Here is a 22,492-nt window from a genome sequence, read left to right as displayed (position 1 = left end):
TTTACCAGCATCACCGCTGTTGTCATCGCCGCCGTAACCTTAGCAGCAGTTACGATCGTTTTTATTTAACAACTAGAACTTGTTCCTGTCAATCGCCCAGATGGCGTTGTCCACCATTTCGTCGGCCGCTTGCTCACCGGGCCTGCCAACAGCTGAGCTTTCAACGCAGCAAACAGCAGCAGCAGCAGCAGCAGGAGCGGCAGCAAACAACAGCTGAATCAAAAGGCCAGCGGCTTAAAGTCGCAGGCGGTCGCTACTTGCTGACCGCCGTTAGAAACGCGTCCGCGCACCGGGCACGCACCTTCCGCGACCTCTGCTGTACATTTGAGTTTAAACGAACTTTTGTTAAAACAGAAACTGCATTAGAGCCGCAGAGGCAGTATCCAGCAAGCGATAGTCAGTGACGGCAACACAGCCGTCGATAATGCTGTACCAGCAGTAAGAATATGCGCAAAACATTATCAGCATATCATAATCGTCTATAGCAGCAACAGTAACGGCACAGGTTACAGTAGCAACAGAAACGTTTCTAGACTCAAAAAACGTTTTGGAGAAAGAGGCGGAGAACGGTGCGGTGCCGTTGGCGAGTCATATAAAGCAGGTGACGAACTCGGTCGCTGTCAGGTCTGCTTCTACTTCCTATCACCAGAACCGTTTGAGGCCTTTGGTTCCGTTGGATTGCGATCACATATTTGGTAATGTGTATGTATCAAACGACTGCAATTCAATTGCAGATGATTTCTCACTCTGATATGACCAGTGATTGTGAACTGTGACACCTGTGGGGGGTGGCGACATGTATATGGTAGCTTCTTGTAGCAAGTGCTGAAAACTCCTTCGGAACGCCGGAACTGCAAGGCATTGAGGTTTGCTGCCTGTGTATAAATGAACACAGATAAACCCTTCAAGAGAAATCGTCCCTTTATCATCGCACTTTAGGAAATACGTTACAGCTGAACGTGGAGTATCAGACCAGATGAGTCGTTTTGCCTATCCTTCATACGCCCAATTGGGCTTTCGGCTGATACCGCGAGGTATTGCCGAGGATCCGTCCAAAAGAAGAAGAGCTCTTCAGACGCTGGTAACTGCACATTAGTAATGTATAGTCATTAGCGAGCTAGCTTAATAATGAAGGAGACATTTCAGTTGTTGCACTATTGCCTTTTCTGTCTATTCTAGATAATTCAAAAATGATTATCTCCCAACAATATGCATAAGTGACTACTGGGCGAGTCATTCTTAAGTTAGATAGCAATCAGAAAAAATTTGCTGTGATTTCCACGCAGTCACATAGGCATGATGTTAATGCATTTAATGATATATACTAGACCTATTTATCGGCCTTTAATGATTTGACCAGAACAAAATAGGCCATTGTCTTACAGTAGGTTACAACCCTATCAGATAATCAAACCAATGAAGTCGCTGTAACGTTCAACATAGACCTGAGTGAAATCGGGTGACTGCAAGTTGCCAAGCTCCTTCTTTGTGTCACCAAAATGGGTTATTATTGTGGGCTATTTTCCTTGAGCCGTATGAAGTTAGGTTGCTAACTGAATGATATCGGATCCGATTGAGCTTTTAGTAAATGTTTTTTGTGAACAATTTTGGAGAAATACCTCTTAATATTCCGTTTCCGTTTTGAAAATCCGCTCTCATTTTTGGCGATCATTTAGAGCAGTAGCTAGATTAAAACGTATATCCTAATGCATATCCGAAAACTATCTACGATACCATTTTCTTCTCTTGAAAATATAATGAATCATGAACAGCGCTTTGTGGGGATTTGCTCGTCTTAATAAAATTGTTCAAATGCCTAGTGAATATTACTACTTCTGATATATCGGTTTCCAAGTGCCTTCGTTTAGGATAATTGAAGCTTATAAGTCGTGCGAACTGCCATTAATTCTCCACAGGTCCTATTTTTTAATGCAATCATCGTAGCTTGTGCAAAAATTTGTCTGTAGGCTTAAGTTTAAGTAACCTTATTGACTTGGTGTCCGTAGTCCTTTACAAGATATTTGTGTCTATATTGCCCATCAGCAGGATAAAGCAAATTCAGATATAACTAGTTGTGAGTAAAAGCCAAAATAGTTCTTCTCAAGGCATGCGATTGAAATGTACCTTTTTTGCGATATTTTCTGCCTCGTAGTTCGTAAAAAGCGAACAGGCCTATTTACCGGTTGGCCTATTTATTTGAATGGACGCATTTCGAACTGCTGTAGGTGTGCGCTTTTAAAAAAGACGGTTTGCTACACGGTACACTGCGAGATTCTCATGTGATGTCTAAGGCATAGTGCAAGCCGAAAGGGAGAGAAACACATTAGACAGCATCTTATGGGTAGTATTTACTTGACTGTCAAACATGATCATCGACCTATAAGATAAGGTGATCTCACTAGATGGGCCAAGACCGAGGCAACTTGGGCTTATTAGTTCCAGCTGAAAACCGCTTACCACGTGTTTTAGTAATATCTTGCCTGTCGTAGAACGCTGCGGGAAAGTTTCGCGCCTTTTGTTCTATAACTAGATGATAATTCGTCCCAAAATCAGTACATGTACCATAAATACATCTATTGAGGACCGTTCCCATTAAGGCGGCTGTTTGCCGGCTGCCTGAGCAAAAATCCCATCAGCAGATGGTATTAATTATGTACATCGCATGTACCATCCTTGACTTGGCGCGGGAATATTTCGATTGAGTTGAATCCAGCAAATGAGTAAACTTTTTAAGATATGCCTCTTAGTATTATGCACGTAGGACTAACAAAATCATAGCACAACTTGAATATAAGCTGAGCAATTATTTCGCAAAATTAAAAATGTATTATTATTATATTAATTATCTACTCCAATTTTAAGTTGGGTTGGCCGTTTTACTGAAAATATATTACAACGAGTTAGCTGACGTTATTGCTATAGATTCGAAAGAGAAAGGCGCCAAACTATAGCCACAAGCTAATCGAAATTGTCGTAAACGTTAAAGTGACCGCTCAAATATGACCGCCAAAACAACGGAGTACCTCGAGTAAAGTAACTTCTTGATTGAGACCCACACTATTATAATATTTGGAAAGATGTGCTAGTCTTCTTGTTCAACGAGTTATTATAATAATGCCTGTTTTTACTATAATTACAACAACGATTAGTGGGAGCCGTGTTAACGTAATGGACAAAAAAGGTTTTTGCGGGGGGGGGGGGGGGGAGGGGGGTAGGGGTAGAATAGTGTGAGCACTGATCCTACCGTATGTGCTTAGGTGGCTACAGTATAATCGCAGTCCTACCATTAAAGCACGATGTCTATTGCTCGCCTAATCTCACACATAGCATGGGGACTAACACAAGTTCTAGTAGCAAGAGGATTACCATGCCCCTTCTACTACCCCGTTCTTGACCGCAGGAACATTACAGCAGGACACACAGTGTATACATGTATTCTGATGGTCCTGCCTTCAGTAGCAAATTGATCGCCAGCAGGCAGTGTTGTAATCAAACCGGAACAATCGTCCTCGATCAAAAGCGACCCATTGCGAAGTAGCGTCAACAGCCGACATCAGTATCGTGAATCGTCAAGAGGGATGGCGCTTCTGTAGCCGATTACCGTTGCCACACTGATACTGGTGCAAACATCGCTGGCTACTGACGCGAGGAACGTATGTGAAAGCCAGTCAATTTGAGCGAGTGTCATATGGCTTAACGACTGCTGTTGTTGATCGATAATGTTGTTGTTGCGGCTTATAATAATGGCGTTGGTGGCAGTTTGTCATCGTCGCGTTTTGTGTAATTATTCTAGGTGCCATGTATACGCTCGATCGTGTCGACTGTCACGCCAGGTATAATAGGACCCTGTGATCCGTCAGTCAATACGATGACTTCTATATTTTGCCGGTAGCTGATTTAAAACCTTTTAACTTATTTCTCTAGCAACCAATCTATTAACAAGCAGAACAGTGATAATGATATGTATTTTTGTGACCTTCGGCCGGTGGACGTCACAACAAAAATGAACGGGTCAGCCACAGAAAATAACAGAAGTCTAGGGATGAATGAAAACACATATGTGTTAATCTGACGCTGACGCCCGCCATGAATTCTATTATTATTGTGACAGCCACGAGTCAGATATATGTCATTGTTTTCCATGTTGCCATTGTTGTGCACGTTTGTCGGTACCACGACGAACGATTACTGTTATCTTAAAACATCTGGCAAGACGAGGCGATGCTTCGTAAAGGTGTGTCATCCGGCAACTACTTCACGAACTACTGAGGTAGTTGTCGACAATAAACATGAACTGTATCCTCTCGTGGAGCATTTGTTTTTTTCTAGAACGTCCCGTAATCATAGCGCCAGAGTTACGTATCGATAAGTTTAAAACATTAAGCTCCTACTACATTTATATGTTAATTAAGCAGCGTATTAACTGCATGAGACCTGTCATTAACACTAGGATATCTATCACAAGTCGGAGGCAGATGTTTGGAAGGGCCCCTTAGAGGAACATTGTGATCTATATGAACGCAGTATGCCTAGATGTTTTCCTCTAGGTAAGACACTGTTGTTGTGTTGATATAGTAATTTACAAAAATAATAATTGTGCAGGGTGATAATGAAAAAACCAATACGATTGTTGAAACTTTTATTCTCACTGCAGTTGAATCTGCTACATTTCAGTCAGACAATCATAAGCCAATATATTTCAGTATCCTTCGAACCAGGGTGGCAGCTCAGGCAACCACATTCGGCACGAACCTCGGGATTCTGGTGCTGATGAGCGCGCCCAGTTTATTCCGGTCACAACGCTCGAAGATGCTCAGGTGGTCCGTGCAGTTGATTTTCATCCGTCGGGTAAATATTACGCCGTTGGGAGCAATTCGAAGACGCTTCGGATATGCGCATATCCTCAAATGGATGACCTCAGGTAAATCTAGAAAAAATTGGAACTCTTCATGACGACCTCGTGTACTGTACGAAACTAGTTAAATATTGATTTACTCGTGTCCATCAGATGGGTCTATGTCTTGTAAAAGCCTTGGTACCATTATGAGCCAATAAAAAGACCAAACAAAAATGTTTTAGCCCTGAAATATACCCGCTATAGCGTTTTCTATTGTGAACCCGCATAGCAGACTGATTGATGTCGCAGCGATGTGCAGGCAGCCGAAGCATGACTTAGGTATGTGCATCTTGAGTTCTAGAGGCTTCATTGTAAGCTGTCCAAGATAAGATAATATAGTTTTGATAGACGAAGTTATCTACTAAAGTAGCTATAATTTTAGAGCAGTAAGCGAACTTTTGAACCGGTCAACCTTCAGTCGAGAAATATTTTGCGCTAACAATATTATGGAGATGTGTTAGTGTTTTTTAATACATGAATTCATCGCCTCCTCGTTTCTATTTGCAGGGAGAATCACTTGGCCACGCAGCCATCGGTGCCTCATAAACGTCTGAAGCATCATAAGGGCTCGATCTATTGTCTCGCGTGGAATCAGACCGGAGAGCTGATGGCGACTGGATCCAACGACAAGACCGTATATATCTGATATAGGAAATTCATTAGCAACACAAACAGAAACACATTTCGAATTTTAGCGGAATTAGCAGTCTAGTACACCGCTCAGCGGGGATGTTTTGGACTTTTTCTTTATAGGAGAATTACAAAATCAAATTATACAGTTATTCTTCTTATCGACTGTTCGTTTCATCTTATCAGTAGCCCTGCCGCTGCATTATTTAGCAATCAACTTGATTTACACGAGCCATATTGAGCGTCATCATGATTTCGGATTTATCTAGGTGAAACTGATCCGCTTCAATGAACATGACTGCACCTTGGACCACGGCGGGGAAGCAGAAATGACAATGCATGACGGGACTGTGCGTGACCTGTGTTTTGTGGAAGACCTGACTAATCGCAGTTCTCTACTGATTTCCGGTGGTGCCGGGGATAACAAAATTTACATTACTGATTGCGAAACAGCTATTCCATTCCAATCACTTAGTGGGCACTCTGGTACGTTCATAAAGGGTAACATCATGTATGTACCATATAGGTAGCCTTATGTCCCGTATCTCGTGCAGTGCATGAGGATTTTCAGCTTATACGCACACGCCACCCTCAATCTTTTTCTTAGAACAGAAATTTATAGATGTGCAATATTTGAACGACACTTAGTGTCTTCATATAACTGCCACAGTAATTAGCTTGAAAATGATTTTTACTTCGATTTTTGATCTTACATAGTTTCCTTTTTATGAGTGCATGTGACCTGTTTTTTAATATACTTTCTGTTGGGATTATATGCGTGATGAGTAAAACCAGCAAGAGATAGAGCATCTACTTTATGAACGACGCCAGAATGCACAGAGCCGTCAGTTATGCTCCTGTTACCTGGCCTTTGAACGTTTTGTTCTTGCATTTACCGAAATGCCTTCAGCTGCCGTCTGCCTCGACACCTTCGTAATAGCGCCTCAAGGTCGGCAGAAGTCGACGCCAAAAGAAACTCTGACTAACTCTGGTTACAAACATCACAGACGCGGTAAAGGGTGCTGCGGATGACCAGAGGTAATAGCCACCACACTTCGCTACGAGCGGAGCTTTAGCGCGAAAATTGCGCATGATTCACAACACGACCAAGCAGACGAATTGGCCGATTGGCGGCGGGAAATGAACAGGTGCAGAACAACTTCATGAGAACGCCATAAGCTGAACTATCTACGTCTGAATTACTGTGTGCGGCCCTCTATGTGTATACGTCCTATGTGCATATGTCTATTTAGAAAATAACTGCTAATGAAATAAGCGATTCTGTGGTAAAACAAACTCGACAGGACAAAGTTTATTTGTTCTCATCTAGGTAAAAACTGTCAGCCATGAAAGAAGGGAGGCGTGGGTGGGATAAAATATCTAAATTAGCAGCAGGAGAATAAATCGGCATCGTTCCGATGATGACAATGGTTTATGTACCTAGGGAACCTTATTCGTGTGTATGTGATGGTTGATAGATAATAAGCAACGAATGCAAACGAGTGCGAAGCATGTTGGCCACGAGGTAAAAATATATTGCTCGTGAAAGATATTTAATGGTTGAAGCAATCCGATCGGTACACAGTGGCGACTGAATAACGCCCAGCGTTTTTCCAGTAACCAGCCCCACGTCGCTCATGCTCAAACAAATCTATATTCTTGTAAATAAGCCGCTATGAAACTGCTGGTGTCCACCACAAGAAAAGGTGTTATCTTACCATGTTCGAGAACTAATTGTGCTATTTGCATGATAATGTGTTTTTATGTTGACAATTTTACAATTACCAGGTCACATCCTGTCGCTGTACACATGGGGAGGAGCCATGTTTGTTTCGGGATCTCAAGATCGCACCATCCGTTTCTGGGATCTACGCATACGAGGCTGTACCAACCTGGTAACAGCACCGCCCGCTCACGGCTCAGGTCCAGGAAGTCCTGTGGCCAGTGTCTCTGTAGATCCTTCAGGTGAACAGGAATTCTTCGTACAAATAGCATGTCTATCGTCCGCAAATACATGGCATACTTTTTAATAGACGTCGCGGAACAGGACAACATATTTTCTCATTATTGTATATTATTAGAGTTTGTGTTGTATAATAATAATAATGAAAGGCATTATTACTGTATAAGCGCATTCAAGTAGAGTTACTCTGTTACAGATTATAACCATCCGTACCCACTGTCATTATATAAGATGCGTATGGCATCATACCATAGGTTTAAAAGTCGTTATTGCCGAGAACAAAGTAATAACAGTATTTGATTTAATGTCCGACTTTTTTTTTGTAATTTTATCAGGTCGAATGCTTGTCTCTGGCCACGAGGACGCAACGTGTATGCTGTTCGATATTCGCGGTGGCCGAGTGATACAGTGCTTCCGGCCTCATTCGCAAGACATTCGCTCGGTGCGATTTTCACCCAAGGCCTACTACTTGTTGACCGCCTCCTACGACGGCCGCTGTGTGCTCAGTGACCTACAGGGAGATCTGACACAGCCACTGCCCTCAATCGTTGTGGCAGAGCACCCGGACAAAGTGATTCAAGCTCGCTGGCATCCCACCGATTTTACGTTTGTCACTACGTCGGCCGATAAAACAGCCTCTCTCTGGGGGCTTCCAGTCGACTGAGACGGAACCTTCTGACTGCGATGAGCGGACGTTAAACATTCACATGGGTATTACGGACAGTTTCATTTCATAACTCGTAGCTAAGGGTGGTCAACATAAAAAATAAAAGGTGTGCCCCTTTTATCCAGGAACAAAATCACACTTTTTCTCTACCCAGTCTCCCCTCTTTGTGCTTCTAAATCTACCCCTTTGCTAACTAGATAGCTGGAGCAACTTTCAAGAAAACTATTGTTAGAGCGGAAAAATTTACTTTTGTCCATTCTAAGCGTTGTACAGAAGCTCAATAAAACAAAGGGGGGTCCAATAAGCGGTAGCATTATCGCTTAGGCAGCTGATATATGCGCAAACATCGCATAGAAATGTAATCTTTAGCGGCTTTTCATCCGTTAGTCAGTTGTTGAAGCCGTATGGGAGTCGTCACCGACGTTATAGCGACGTGCCTGAACGAGTCGCCACTTCACCATCAAATACATGCGACCATTGCAATTGAGCTTCTAATAATAATCATAATAATAGCTGATATGCATGCCTTCAGTTCAGACTTGAAAAAGAGTGCATGCATCGCGTATTTATTGCGCTACATTACTCTGAATACGAAGAAGAAGAAAAAATATGAAAGATAATGGGATAAGAACACGACGACGCAGAGCAAGAGAACGACAGAAAAGAACGAAAAGCTGGCCCGCTTTCTAGGAGCGCCCATTAACGGGACGTAGAAGCGAAAATTGCCGGTGTATGACCGATAAGATAGTTGTAACAAATGCGTATTTCCGCAACGATTGCTAATGCATTCATACAGGTGACATGAGATAGAGATGAAATCGCTTTCACTAAGGAAGTGTGATTTGTCGATTTCGCGCGAAGGACAACAAATGCATAGGAGAGTATATGAAGACTACTAATTATAAGTATACAGAGCTGAGTGACAGCTTTGGCATATACATACCCAGCACGTATATGATTATTATATGTAATGAACAGAGAGACGATAAAACTAACCGAACGCTATATATGTACTGCTCTGCTATAAATGTCATCTTTGTGGTAAGCTCTTCGCAAATGGCAAAACGACACTATTCGAAAATAGGCTAACTCGCCAAGCGAGATTCGACATAACAGAACAAACAATAATGATACGTAATAGAAATTAGGTGACATATTTGTGGGTTTCAGCAACATTTCTATAGATGTCTATATGATGACCCGTCGGTAAAGAAGTAAATGAAAGAGAGCCATCGAGAGGACAGTTATATTCAGTAACGTTTTGACACACCATACCATTTGTAACGATGATCGCCACCAGTCATCCCTTGCGCCTTACCGATACGGAATGGTCACACAAGAGTATACCCGGAAAAGAAAGGTGCTTGCTATTAGTACATCCATAGAGGTAACAACCAAGAAATGACCATTATTTGCAGATGAGGCGTAACTCAGTGCCATGAAGTGTCTCACGATATTCAAACGATATTTAAATCAACAACGAGAAAAATGAAGCACAGCCGCACGATGACGGACAAAGGACAAATAAACAAAATAACAACCCACAACGTGACAATATTCGTTTCTCCTATCGAAGTTACCATTTGTTCTTAAGTTCATTCCACTGTAGTTAACTGACTCTCAGAGAAAGTGGACGATGGAATATGTTACTTATGCATACACGCATTTATCGAGTGATCCCTGTAGTTCTAAACGTTGTAGCCGGTAGAATTAGATAGAGCGAACGATTTCTATACATGTACCCGCCAAACATTATAATGGCACAGTAATCCCTTTAGCCAGCGAGGATTCTTTAAAAATTTTATGTTGCTTATAAAAGTCATTGTTACGTCTGAAGGCTATCCGACGAATCCAGCTAACAGGACAGTAACAAATTCGTGTAGAGAGCACAAGAGTTCATTTCCTATGGTGACTCATACACAGATGCATGCCGATGTCAGCAGCGGAGACTCTTCTGAAATTTATGACCATAGTGAATAAACATTGAGAAAAAAACAACACGGAGTCTGTAAATGGGATTGCTTGTGAGGGTTTGCATTCATTTTGTGTTCCTAGATTCAACTAGTACCTATGTTCAACCGACGGTACAAGACGGAATTGTCGTGTATGGAAAGATACAAGAACCATAATGTTTGCTAAACGACTCTCGATAATAGGGACATCTTCGAATAGAGGTAAACAAGATGCAAAGATGAGGAAATTAACGGTGTCGAATAAACGTAAATTTTGTTGTATAACACCGATAGTTACCAAGTGTTCTTATGTATAGATATTCGATAACAATTCGTTTCGAACAGCAGACTATTCAGACATTACTAGTTATATCATTGGCTATTTAATAAACAATGGTAGGTTATTTGTTAAGTATAGAGACTGAAATGAACACTGTTTGCGACCTTATTTTTGCTCAAGAACCGCATGCACCGAATAATTTCGAAACAAGAGCGGAAACGCTGACGACACTGCCGTGCGGTGTTGACTGGCACAAATACGAAAATCTCTCCTGGAACGAATGCGGAAGTATAAGGAGAAAAATTCATTTACTCAAAAAGCGCATCCTAAACAACGTAATGTCAACGAACATTGACACAATTCAACTCTAGAATAGCTTCTTTTTTATCGTTGATAACTTCTTATGATTTTTTTTATATCACAACACTTGGAAAGCTTTTTTACCAGGTTCGAAAGTGAACGATCCTCAGGAGGACCAAAAACGGTTATAGCCATAGCGTAAACAGATCAGACACCTGCAAAATACCAAAAAAAAAAAAGATTTAAAATTCTATAGACAGAAAAAGATAAAAATATTTTGTCGTGAGCATTTGTAAACAAAAAAGCAGATAACAATGAACATCACACTTTTCCACCTCAGTGCGAGACTTCTTTTCTAGAGGCTATCTTGTTGGCAGGAGATGGATCGTAGCAAGTGCATCAAACTGAAATACTTCAAGCAATGTTCCTTTTTGAACTGCCTGTTGTGGAGGGATATAAGCTTTAAACGATTATTTTGTGCCTTGAAAGTTATTATTGCTTATATAGCGCTGGGCTTAGTTGACAAGTTTTATGAAACAAAAGTTTCCGAACTTTAGTCAGTGACCTTTGGAATATCTATCTCTTATCAGACGCCGACATAATAGGATATCCCCAATCTATACTTATTTCTTAATCTGCAAATTATAAGTGTAGTTGTAGCCTATGCCACCAGCTGGCATACGTCTACGCTACAAGCATTTTAAATTACATTTATAATTTCGAAAGCATTTTTGTGATATGTCGTCTTAAACGTTAAACATTTATGGATAGCATATTATGGAACTTTTAATGATGATTCCAAAAATAGTATGGTACTTCGGAAATGCCGGGCTATTGCCTAGCAGCTCTGACTTGCTAAAAAAAATTAAAAAGTAATTGAATGGATGTTAGCAAACATTAAAAACATAAGCTCAAGATAAATTTCATTCCCTTTTCTACTAGGGCCCCTCTCTAATGATGGCACCAACGCTGACAGATCTAAGCTGTAGCAAAAAAAATTATATAATAATAATTTTAATTCATTTTTAGAGTTAAGCGAATTAGGCGCTAAACACCGTAAAAATTTACGAGAAATTCAATAAGCATAAACTCTGACTGCAATATCGTTATCTTTAAATCTACTCAAAAAGAGCGATTCGGGAGAATCTTAATGAGTAGCTACTATGGCTAGTTTCGCATTGTAGGATATCTACCATGCTATGCTTTCGGTACCAAGATGATATATTTTTGTAAGTAATAAGTTATCGATAAACTATGATTATTTTAACTTTTGCGCCGAGAAACACTTCGCGTTTTATGTGCAACAAGTCGCAAACCATCGGCGGCGTTATTTTCGATGAATTGAATAAAGAATTAAGAGAAAGATATGCTTCTACCGTATACAAATTTATTATCGCTTTTTAATAAAAAGTCCGTTTCCCTTTTGCTAAAGGATTCTGTAAGGTTTCGCTGACTTTTAGCAAGTTATAGTTTCCAACAGCATTGCATATAGATTTTATCGCAACGAAGACAACATTTTCTCTTTTCAATAGGTTGATATGAGAGATATGGCCTAGCAAATACAACTGGAGCACTCGAATCAGAGTGGCACGGAACAATAAATTAAAAGGGTGATAAGCATGTTTTTACCTGGTTTGAGACACTCATTTATTACGCGTCTTATCGCCTGTACACGATACCCTAGATAACGTATGATATTTAATCTTTTTTTATGGCAACAACTCATAAGTATAGGTTTTCATTTAGTATTCTCATTTTAACCGTCTGCTTCTTTGGTATTACGTTGCTAATATGATTTCAAAGCTATTCAAAGCAGGATAAAAATCAAGGTTGGGCAAATCTGTGTTTTGCTGATTATTTCTATATATGAACAATGTTGTTTTTTTATCATAACCGGTTGAAAGGTAATAGATGACTTGATGGTGTTATGTATCAGCAAATATTTATAAGATGGCGAAGACCTGCTGTTCTTAACCTGGTTAGTGCATGTGGGCAACACAATCAAGTTTCCGGGTGCTCTGCAGAACTTTCCCGCGCAGCCGCTTTTGGCGGGAACAAAGCTGCCATCGAGCAGATGATTGGCTTATCCGTCATGTAAGCGACCGAGCTCGCTTGAGACATTGTAAAATATTTCGTTATCCAGAGTAAAGGCTTCGTGTACATATTACGCATTATTCAACGACAGCAAAAGAGGGCAGCAAATACCAGGAAAAGGTGGCTGTCATGAATTCCAACACATTAGAAATGTCAGTAATTTGTACACCTACATGGGATAAAGTAGGTAGGGAATTTCGTGCAAAGAGTTCCTACTAAGCCGTTTTGCTTTCAATAATTTAGTGGTATGTCGGATCGGACACCTTTTCGTGTGGTGGTGCGAGAGGTTGTGAATTTGTTTGAGGACAACTCGTCAGCATCAGCGGGCGACGAGAACCATGACCATCATGGGGACACGTTTGAAATGACCGCGCGCTCCCGCGAAACGTCTCCACGGACAATTATTGGTATACTTTGTAATAAAAAAAAAGTTTCGTATATTATATATGCGCACGGGAAGGGTTCTAGACTTTGTTAATCGTTGCACTATCTTCAAGTGAAAAGTCAATATCTACGCCGATTGAACATGATACAAACTTGATGTGTACTGTTGCCATAATAATCTCAGTCCAACGACTACCTAATACAACTCTGTAAAAAACTATAATGTATTTTTTTCGTAATAAAGTGAAGCATAACTAACGTGTGAACGTTTAGCGGAAAATATTATCAATTACGATTTATTTCACTGAGTGACAATGAACAAATTCAACGAAGTAAGCGTCATTGCTGACAAACTGCTCAAGCTTATAGTTTTAGTAACTTGTCCGTATCTAGTAACAGAATTCAATTAATATCGCATTATCCCAAATAAATAGCAGTCGTTTTGCGCAATCAGTATATATTGTTTACTAAAGGAGGCAGATCCAAAACGCAAAGCTCTCAACTAAAGTGTGCTCCATACTTAGTTTTTAAAAATCTTGACTTCTGCATTTTTCTTTCAGTAATAAATGCTCAAAAATTGATCGACGAAATAACACACCAATCCAATTTTACATATACCTTTAATATAAGACTCAAATGTGCTTGTTTTTCCTTATTCTCGTAAAAGGTGATCCAGATACGGAGTTTCAAGGCAAACAAGAATTACAAGATGGCGAGAGATTCTTCCAAAAGCCCCAAAATGAGGATGACCTCTTTGATGACTCCTTTCAGGCCCCTCCTACTCCATGCAGTTCTTCAACTAAAAGTGAGCTTGGAACCCAGCCATACAGGCCTTTGGATAGTGATAACCTAGAGAACGTTAGGCATGTTAGGCCCTGCTATCTTGACGTTATGCTTTGGTAACCGTTACTGTTCTGCAGTATTGACCTTCAGCGATGTCCGTTATTGTTCCAGGTAAAACATTACCCTCATTAGCGCCTGTGAAGAATACTGAGGAAGACGATGATATCTTTAATAACATTGACACCCAGGACTTTCACATACCATCCAAGACCGTGCATCAGGGAGAAACAACGGTTAAACAGGAGATTCGTCCAGATGGAGGTAACAAACAGGAACATTTAGTTTGTACGTCAGCAATTTCCAAGACACTTTCTAAAGAAAAGGTGGCGTCAAACGTTGAAGATCTTAGCGATTTCAAGACAGCTGGCGGTAAAGCTATGTACATATCCGCTACAACTCTTTCAGCTGTAAAGGGTATACTTAAAGATGAAACTGATGACGGTTTAAACGATAAACAAAATTCAACGGAAGCATCCAGTGGGTCCGTACCTGTAAGTCGCTCTAGGATCTCTGCCGAAACCTTGCGGGCGTCAAGCAAATATCAACTTGACGCTATCGAAAATTCAGCCGATCGACGCCATTCTTTCAAATTGCACACTAACTCAAAAATCAGTCAAGTATTTACAGAGGACCTACCACGACAAAGCCATGATGGTAAAAAAAGCGTTTTTGTAAAAAGCACTTTTGAAGGCTTTAAAACAGCAAACGGTGAGTCGGTCCCAGTATCCGCGAAGCATTTGGAATTAGTGAGGGCGATGTTTGAAAAAGAACTTGCACAAGTTCCTGTACCTGACCACGCATTAGAGCTGAGTGACAGAAAGGATGAAGTAACATCGCTTGCAAGGGATCAAGCGAATAAATTGCATGAGATTCCGGCGATTCCCATTGGATTTGTGAGTGCCAAGGGTAGTGCTCTAAAGGTGTCAGCTAACGCGCTTGAAGGCGCTCGGCGCATGTTTCGAGAAGAATCGCTTGAAATTAACATTCAAAATGGTGACGTCAAGGCTAACGAAATATTCGAGCCAGCCACCTCTGGTACTCGAGACTTTTTCAGAGCTACTGGAAAAAACGTTACAGCCAGTGAGAAACATTTGAAGACTGCGCGCAATATCTTAGAAAAAGAACCAGTTTCATCTAAACCTTCAGTCTCAGCAGCGGCTAAATCTTTGGTTCCTACAACACCGTCAGAGAAACATGTTAGTGATGCCACAGTTGAGCGTAGCATGAGATTACTTAGTGACATTGACACAAAAGAGCCAAAGTCTACGGCAGGGGTGAATAAATCAAAAACGCCAGTGAGACGTGTTTCAGGTTAGCAGTTAATTATGATTAATTCAACAAACATTATATGGTCAGTAAACTTTATATGGAATCTAAGTAAACTCGATAGTTGAACAAAAAGATTCTTACACTAAAAGTAAGTTAAAAGAAAAAACGAATCATTTTTACACATCTGAGTGATGTATCAGATATGTGATAGTCTGTGTAAGATGCTCTTGCTTTTAGAATAATACGCTCTGCACTCAAAACACTCTTTAAGTACGATATATTTGTCACCCTCACATAATTTTTATCACGGCATGACTTAACCTAACTTTATTATGTACGCGTGATATAGGCTTAAAGCGACGGAGCGCAGCAATCTGCCCTACCGCGTCGAATGAGCCCTCTTCGTTTACTACTCCACAAATATCAACTTGGATTGGAACTTCACTTGAGAGCACGCCAGAGCCTGTAGTTCGCGGAGACGACTTCTGCCAATCTAAATCATATCAGGATTCGAAGGTCTGACATCATGTTTCCAATAAAGGCGCATATAGAGATCATATGATTCTCAACATCTACTAGGAATTAATATAATATGTTAAAACAACGGAATCGATTGCTATTTTATAGCTAGTAGCTTTCATATATTAAGCTGTCCATTGTCCAGCTTGTTTGTCATAACAATTTCTACGAACAGATTTCCGCCTATCTAGAGAATATATCTCTAAGATAGACTTGTGATTTCCATTTATTTAAAGGTTCTGAATACACATAATTGAAACTGAGTCATCTTTCAAATTGTAGGGTCAAGGTTTGCCACTAATTGATTCATGTGTAACAGCAAGTACGTCAGATGGCATGTCGTCGAAGAGCCCAGTAAAAAATGCCCTCCGAGAATTGATGCTTATCGATAGAGCACCTGCGTACGCAGGAGCCGATTGGTAAGCAATCTAATCTATTTCAATGACATTAGGTCGCTGAAGTGGACGCTAGCCAGGGCGTCACTAGAAAAGAATAGCGTGCATTGTGCAGTATACTCCTAAATTTCTTGTCTTTTAACTCTGCCAGGGTGGTCATGTTCTGCGCTTCCTTAAAATGGACCGTTCAGTCAATATATGACAGTAGATATTGTGTTGTCAACATATGATGTTACCTTGTGCAGGTTCCAAGACGACGAGTCGGGCAAAAAGATTGACCTAAACGTATCAAAGAAGATGTTTCTACAAACACTCAATGTGTCTTCAAAAAATGACTTTGACCTCTGGTTCGCAAATCACTTTGAACAGGTACAAGGAAAATTGTTTTAAGTCTTTTTTTTTTTATATAGCAGTACAACAAACACTTCTCACCTCAACTTTTTCAAGAAAATATCATTTCATTGTCTTAGCAACAATAGAATTTTTAGTTCTGGTAGAAGTCATATTTGCTTACATGACTTTCTAGCGTATCTGGTACGTAAGCGTTGGTATAGTTGGTAATTTGCAGTTCGAGGGAATTTACGCGATTATGTGTATCTGGAAAATTTTTCTCATAAGCACTTTTCTACTATCAATAGACTACCGATTCTGTTTTGACATTGTATTAATCTGTCGTTATGCAGGTGGTGTGGAAGCTGTCTGCGTATAGTAGACGAATTCGTGAGTTAACTGGTTGTTTAACTGTGCACAACGTTCTTGAGCAGTTACGAAAAAGGTGGAAACTTGAAGTGCAAGGAACCCATAGAAGCCCACTCAAAATGATAGGTAGACATATTATTCAGGTTTTAAATAGGCCCAATTTCACTTCTGATTTTATGCGGCGTTTGTGTGATGTGGGTCCTGCAAACAACTGTGCAGCATTAGCAGCCTAAACAAGCCCTTAGCTTGTCAAAATGCGGGCTCGACGAAAGAGGTGTGTTTAAAAACATCTTACTCTCTATGTATCTAAATCTTTATTTTAATGATGAATGTGATGGCATTTCAGTCGAACGTGATGAATCTTCAGAGAGAACAATGGTCCTTTTGGTGAAGCAGATTTCTCCGGAGCTAGTCCTCTCAGATGGATGGTGGGTTGATTTTCATAGTTCCCAAAATTTACCTGTTTATTCTGGGACTCAGTAATGGCTCATGAAGAAACGTTCTTTTTTCAGCAAAACTTTTTTGCATAACTATAAAGAAACTAAGATCACATGCCTGGTATAATTAAAGCTCATCATTAAGCAATCTTTGTTTATTTTGGGCTGTCACAGCCAAAAGGCCTCCAGGAACCTTTTGATCGCACATTTCAAGTGTTCGTTTTATTTATATGTGCTACGTGTGGGCAGGTACTCAATCCCGTGTGATATCGATCCCCCCTTAGCTACAGTGCTGTCACGTGCGGGCTCAAGATCTGGTATCGCCGTAGGACACAAACTGTGTGTTAGCGGCGCGGCCTTACGTGGTGCTCGAGACGGTGTTGATCCACTGCATCTCGAAGGAGCAAGGTATGACGTTCGATGCCAAAGGCGTAGGAACCCTGAATAAGAAGTAACACTCATATTGCTATACCATAGGCGCCATAAGTCATATTGCAAGTAGTAATACTGAATGTGACGTTCCCAGATTGGCAATCCACTATAATTCGACTCGTCGGGCTCGATGGCATGCTCGGCTCGGTTTCTGCAGGGAGACGCTTGCTGTGCCTCTATTGTCGGCACAACCTAATGGTGGATCTCTCCCCCTCATAAGAGTTCGCGTAAGTAATTATCGAACCGAATTCATACGACGAAGATGTGGATTAAATAATCTTTTTTTTTTACTATGGAGTGCTTCATGAACTTTTTTTAATTATGTTTTTGCCAAAAAGCGTGTGTTAACATAACTTACATTTGAGGCCCAACAAACTGTCTTAGACATCAAACTATACCGGTTTACTTTAGAACAAGCATCCAGACGAGGGCGAACTGAATTTAAAATACTTCTACAGGTTACGTCATGTTCAAGTCTTATGTATTTTGAGAAATTCGCTCAGGGAGGCAGCATCATACGAAAAGAATCCGACGAAGTTAAGGAGCGCCGAAAATTTGAAGGCGAAATTGCCAAGATTCAAGAAAAGGTATGTCCACAACGAGCAAACCTACCCTTTTCATAAGAGTATCTATATTTATACATATTTAATAGCCCTCGTTTCATACAACAGTTGTTTGCTAGCCAATCGGGACTTTGCATTGATTACTAAACCGGTTTCTATTTATTATAGAAACAAGTATCTAGTACGTAAATTTAGAAAGCTATCATATCTACACGTTTCGGGAGGTCTGGTAATTCGACATTGTATAGTTTTTCATATAGGTATGTAGCGCCACTTCGCAAAGCATTCAATCGTGAGCATCTTAGGAAATGTTTTATATATACGTAGGTCCGGGAGCAAGTTCGAAAGGAAATAGAGGCAGAGAAATGGCATTCGAAACGAGCGTTACGTCCCCGCAACAAAGAAAACGTTTCAAAGCTAAACTCCGGTGAGATACAAAGAAAACTTTTTTTTTCGGTTTGGTGTATTAAGAGAAGTTGCGACATCCACAGCCTCAGAAAAGTTTCACTATAGCCTTACTAGTTCACGATAAAAAAAAAATACAGCCTTATGCATATTCAGTACACAGCCAAAGATCTTGCCATAGTGTTCTATTAAGGGTCTACACAAATAGACACGTTGTTTTTTTAAGGGTTAAAACGCTCGATCATATGGATGGCGCGCAACTAAGAAAGTCAATAATGGTCAAGCTCCTTGAGTTAAGCTAAAACTTTCTATTTTATTTTATTTTAAAATGATAATCTTTACACGGCTAAGCGAACTTTCGTTCCAGGTGAAGAGATCTATGAAGCTATAGAGGCCTCACATGATCCTTCACAAGTAATGATGGCCTTAAGCTCATCGCAAAAGCGTATGCTAGAGCGCTACCACGATTGTGTCCAGGTAGTTATTGGTTCGCGCGATCGTCTTTATTTTTCATTCGAGTACCGATATATAAAGTAAATATTTCGCAAATCTTGTTACGTTCGCAATATGGCAGTTCTTAAATCGTTTAATATTCGGCGATTGCTTTTAACGTTTAGTTATTTACTTCAAGATCAAGAGTATCAGGGCTTACTGCAGCAAAAATTACCTAGATTTTACATTTGGGGCATCTAAGATTATGATCCGGCTTGCTAAATAGCCCCGTAGCTGGTTTGGGAATCCTTCTGCGTGTCTGTTCATATCCTTTAGCAGATGTTCTCTGTAATTTTTTTACGTGTATTGTTTCTATACAACAACGTACGACTTGTAAAATTTTGCCTAATTTACGAATTTGGTCCGTTCACGGTGCTGTACTTAGGCAAATCAATGCGCTCGGATTGAAGAAGCTGTTCGTCGCAAAATGGAGGAGCTTCGCCAGCGGGAAGAATGCCCGCTTGAACGAAAAGTTGCGTCTTTATTAAAGGTATTTTTTTGTTACTTCTCGTTAAATTGAGCATATTGTAGTGAAGTGATAGACTTTCTAGTACAAATACTACGATTAAAAAATTAAAGGTATACGTGGTACTAACCGGTTTACTGTCCTCTGTTGAAAAATGTTTATAATACTTCGATATATGTCTAGTTGGGTTAATATTTTCTAAAATAGCATGGAGAACCTACGTATCATATCCATGCTAACCAAATGAATGATGTACTTACACTACTTTCCGACAAACGTTAACTATTAGCTAGTATAGGCCGTTTACACTGCAGAGAAAATTCCAATATTTGCCTATGGCTTCTTGCTTCTAAAAATACTTTTTTTTCATGTCGAATGGATTAGAACGAACATCTTGTTGACGATAACTGCAGCTGACGACTCTTTCAGCTTTTTGTGCGCTGCGTGTCCAGCGAAGTGGAGGTACCCCTAACAATATGGAGACCCTCGGAAGAACTCCGCGCTCTTTTGTCACGGCCTCATGTCATTATTGCGATCCTAAGAGCGAATGTCACCTCGTGCAGGTTTAAATTTTGCTGCTATGAGCTATGTGGATAAACCTAGCATAAAACAGATACGCATATTTAAAAAATAGTATTACTCCATATATATCTATATTTTTTTTTATCTCCTATTGCAATATGATTTTAGCTACTTACAGGCTCACATCAAAATGTGCGGCGATTTGATTTCTATTTAGATTCAAACTAGACTATTATTTGAAAAACTCTCAAACAACTCAAAGGCATCCCTCACTTTTTTTCTTTATCTTAGATAGTGTCTTGAGGTGCTTGATGGATCTTACACCACATATGCAATCCCCTTTCAGGAATTTTCCCTTGGGATTAACAACAACGCAATCAACAAGATTCCACTGTCTAACTAAGGAGCCTTTACCTACCAAGAATGATTCCAATCAGAAACGAGAGAAACGAACCTCAGTTTCACTCACTCGAGATGTCTCTTCTCCCAGTAAACGCCCTCGACTTCATTTAAAAAGTCATAGTTAATGCTATGTATACGCGGGTTATACTTTTTCTATCACAATGTAGCAGTATTGTGTATTTATTATATTTATTATCCGGTTTTCCTATTTCGGCAGCGTTCCTAAAGTACACGCAATGGCTGTGTTAAAAAGTGGTAATTCAATTGGCTAGTTCCCTGTACGCCGTTTTAAATATGTGTTAAAATAAAAAAAAATAAATAAATGAGCATATAACCGTTCTACTGTAAATTACGTTATTTCTTTGGGTTGTTATGACTAGGTACGCTTAGTGTGTATTATATAGAATTGATTTTGCACATTTTATTCCGCATTAGCGTTCTTTATAAAGATTTGTACTTGGCAGCTAAAATACTGCTACGTATAAACATGATATTATATAATCATCTTCTCCATATACACAGTGATACTAGTTATGTTTATACCTGGGATGTCCGAAAAAGTGAAGGCAATTCAACAGTCATGGTTCACTAAAAAATCATTCACTAAAAAACGCTGTACGCTTTAGTGGTTTGTGCAATACCTAGCTAGCATTACGTAAACAGTACCATCGGAGTATGCAGCACGTCAGCATCTGACGAACGATTCACAAAAAATCGTCTGCTTAAATTTACACCATATAACAATTGCAGACAACATGAAATACGGTTACTAGGTGTCGCTATGGATTGAATTTGTTTATATAAGAGTGAACGCAAAACACAACTCGTAATCGTTGTTTCTAGGTGTGAGTATTCCTTCTGTAATGTCGTGGCATCTCTCCACTAGAACAAGTTTTTTCGGATAATAAAATCGTGTCTCTACTAATTGCCTTTATTTTACTTCTTTCGATAGATTTCGAATCTGATACTTCACAAGAAGACATCGTTCGAGGTTGGCTATTACCTCTCACATTATGATTTCCCGGACTAACGAAATATTATTGACTAACGAAATAATTGCTTGAAATATGATTCCGACAGTGCCATAACGCAGCCTACATATTTCTCAAATCCTATACGACTCTTCCATCTTGGGTCGGCGGTAGAGAACGGCGTTCTGGCGCTATGCGTTATGATGACACTTAGCACATCGTTTTTTGCTGTTGGTTTAAGCTTTCTCCGGATACTTTTTTTAGTTAGAGTTCTGAAACTCGATACAACGTATCTAGTGAATGGACGCATTCTTTGTTGCGTCCTATGTTGTGTCCAAATTTTGGTCTGCCTATGACAGGCCTCTCGACGTGATAAATTCGTTGGGTCGATTCTAAAGTGAGCTGACCGGAGCAAAGATAACAGAGATAAAACTCGGTTTATCAAAGTGGCGAGTCGTAAGAGAAAATATTTATGGATATCATATAAAGAGTTTTTTGAAAATTATTGGGTTTTTTTTTCATAGGTGAGATTAGAGCATCGGCACATTACCTAGTACTCCAAAATCTCTCAAGTAGCTGAGGCAATCCTAACGTGAACGTAAGAAGTCTATTCGGTTTGATATCTTCTTCTATTAGCGGAATGCGTTAGCATTCACTTTTTTCCTCTTACCAAAGTAGTGACTGCGATTAAATCCACATTACATATTCAAATGTTATAGCTGACCTAACCGTTATCGCCCATCTCACTTCACGTTATCGGAACTGCGGTCCAACCATCTTAGATCTAAGCTGCGCTCTCACCGTTTAGAAACTCCCCCGTATGTAGCATGTTTTCGGAAAGTGTATATATCGTACACTAGCCAACGATAAATTGAACCTATAATAACGCTGTTTATTAAATCGCTTAGTA

The 22,492-nt window shown here is 40.0% G+C and overlaps 2 protein-coding genes and 1 long non-coding RNA gene across 7 annotated transcripts in view; 2 read left to right on the top strand and 1 right to left on the bottom strand.

Moving 5' to 3' along the window:
- Nucleotides 1–10,402, top strand: part of LOC111265807 (WD repeat-containing protein 47) — a 74,165-nt gene extending 63,763 nt beyond the window's left edge. For both annotated transcript variants that reach the window (XM_022842736.2, XM_022842737.2), the window contains 5 exons: nt 4,704–4,921; nt 5,405–5,531; nt 5,797–6,013; nt 7,316–7,492; nt 7,826–10,402. In XM_022842736.2, coding sequence (XP_022698471.1) covers nt 4,704–4,921; nt 5,405–5,531; nt 5,797–6,013; nt 7,316–7,492; nt 7,826–8,154 — 1,068 coding nt within the window. In that variant the 3' untranslated portion in view covers nt 8,155–10,402. The remainder of the gene's footprint in view (nt 1–4,703; nt 4,922–5,404; nt 5,532–5,796; nt 6,014–7,315; nt 7,493–7,825) is intronic.
- Nucleotides 4,836–22,427, bottom strand: LOC111265809 (uncharacterized). Of its 2 annotated transcripts, none has more exons than XR_002683678.2 (5): nt 21,155–22,427; nt 10,834–10,904; nt 10,554–10,660; nt 5,372–5,539; nt 4,836–4,927 (listed from the first exon to the last, which is right to left on the bottom strand). It is a non-coding gene; the product is annotated as an uncharacterized LOC111265809 (long non-coding RNA). The 2 variants fall into 2 exon arrangements; XR_002683677.2 differs by lacking the exon at nt 21,155–22,427 and adding an exon at nt 12,319–12,600.
- Nucleotides 13,016–20,960, top strand: LOC111265806 (uncharacterized). Of its 3 annotated transcripts, XM_022842734.2 has the most exons (16): nt 13,016–13,190; nt 13,835–13,972; nt 14,122–15,321; nt 15,629–15,795; nt 16,081–16,217; nt 16,439–16,562; nt 16,877–17,018; nt 17,239–17,320; nt 17,579–17,737; nt 17,856–17,988; nt 18,220–18,348; nt 18,652–18,751; nt 19,097–19,206; nt 19,607–19,711; nt 20,117–20,250; nt 20,556–20,960. In XM_022842734.2, exons 1-16 carry the CDS (start codon nt 13,031–13,033, stop codon nt 20,734–20,736), a joined length of 3,201 nt encoding a protein of 1,066 aa, XP_022698469.1. In that variant the 5' UTR covers nt 13,016–13,030; the 3' UTR covers nt 20,737–20,960. The 3 variants fall into 3 exon arrangements, with proteins under 3 accessions (XP_022698469.1, XP_022698470.2, XP_086826767.1); XM_022842735.2 differs by lacking the exon at nt 20,556–20,960 and having other exon boundaries at nt 20,072–20,248; XM_086970641.1 differs by lacking the exons at nt 18,652–18,751; nt 19,097–19,206.
- Nucleotides 22,428–22,492: the final 65 nt, after the last annotated feature.

Source organism: Varroa jacobsoni, unplaced genomic scaffold (assembly GCF_002532875.2).
Source record: "Varroa jacobsoni isolate VJ856 unplaced genomic scaffold, vjacob_1.0 scaffold_1014, whole genome shotgun sequence".
In the NCBI taxonomy this organism is placed as follows: Eukaryota; Metazoa; Arthropoda; class Arachnida; order Mesostigmata; family Varroidae; genus Varroa; species Varroa jacobsoni.
This window is presented reverse-complemented; position numbering and strand designations above follow the sequence as displayed.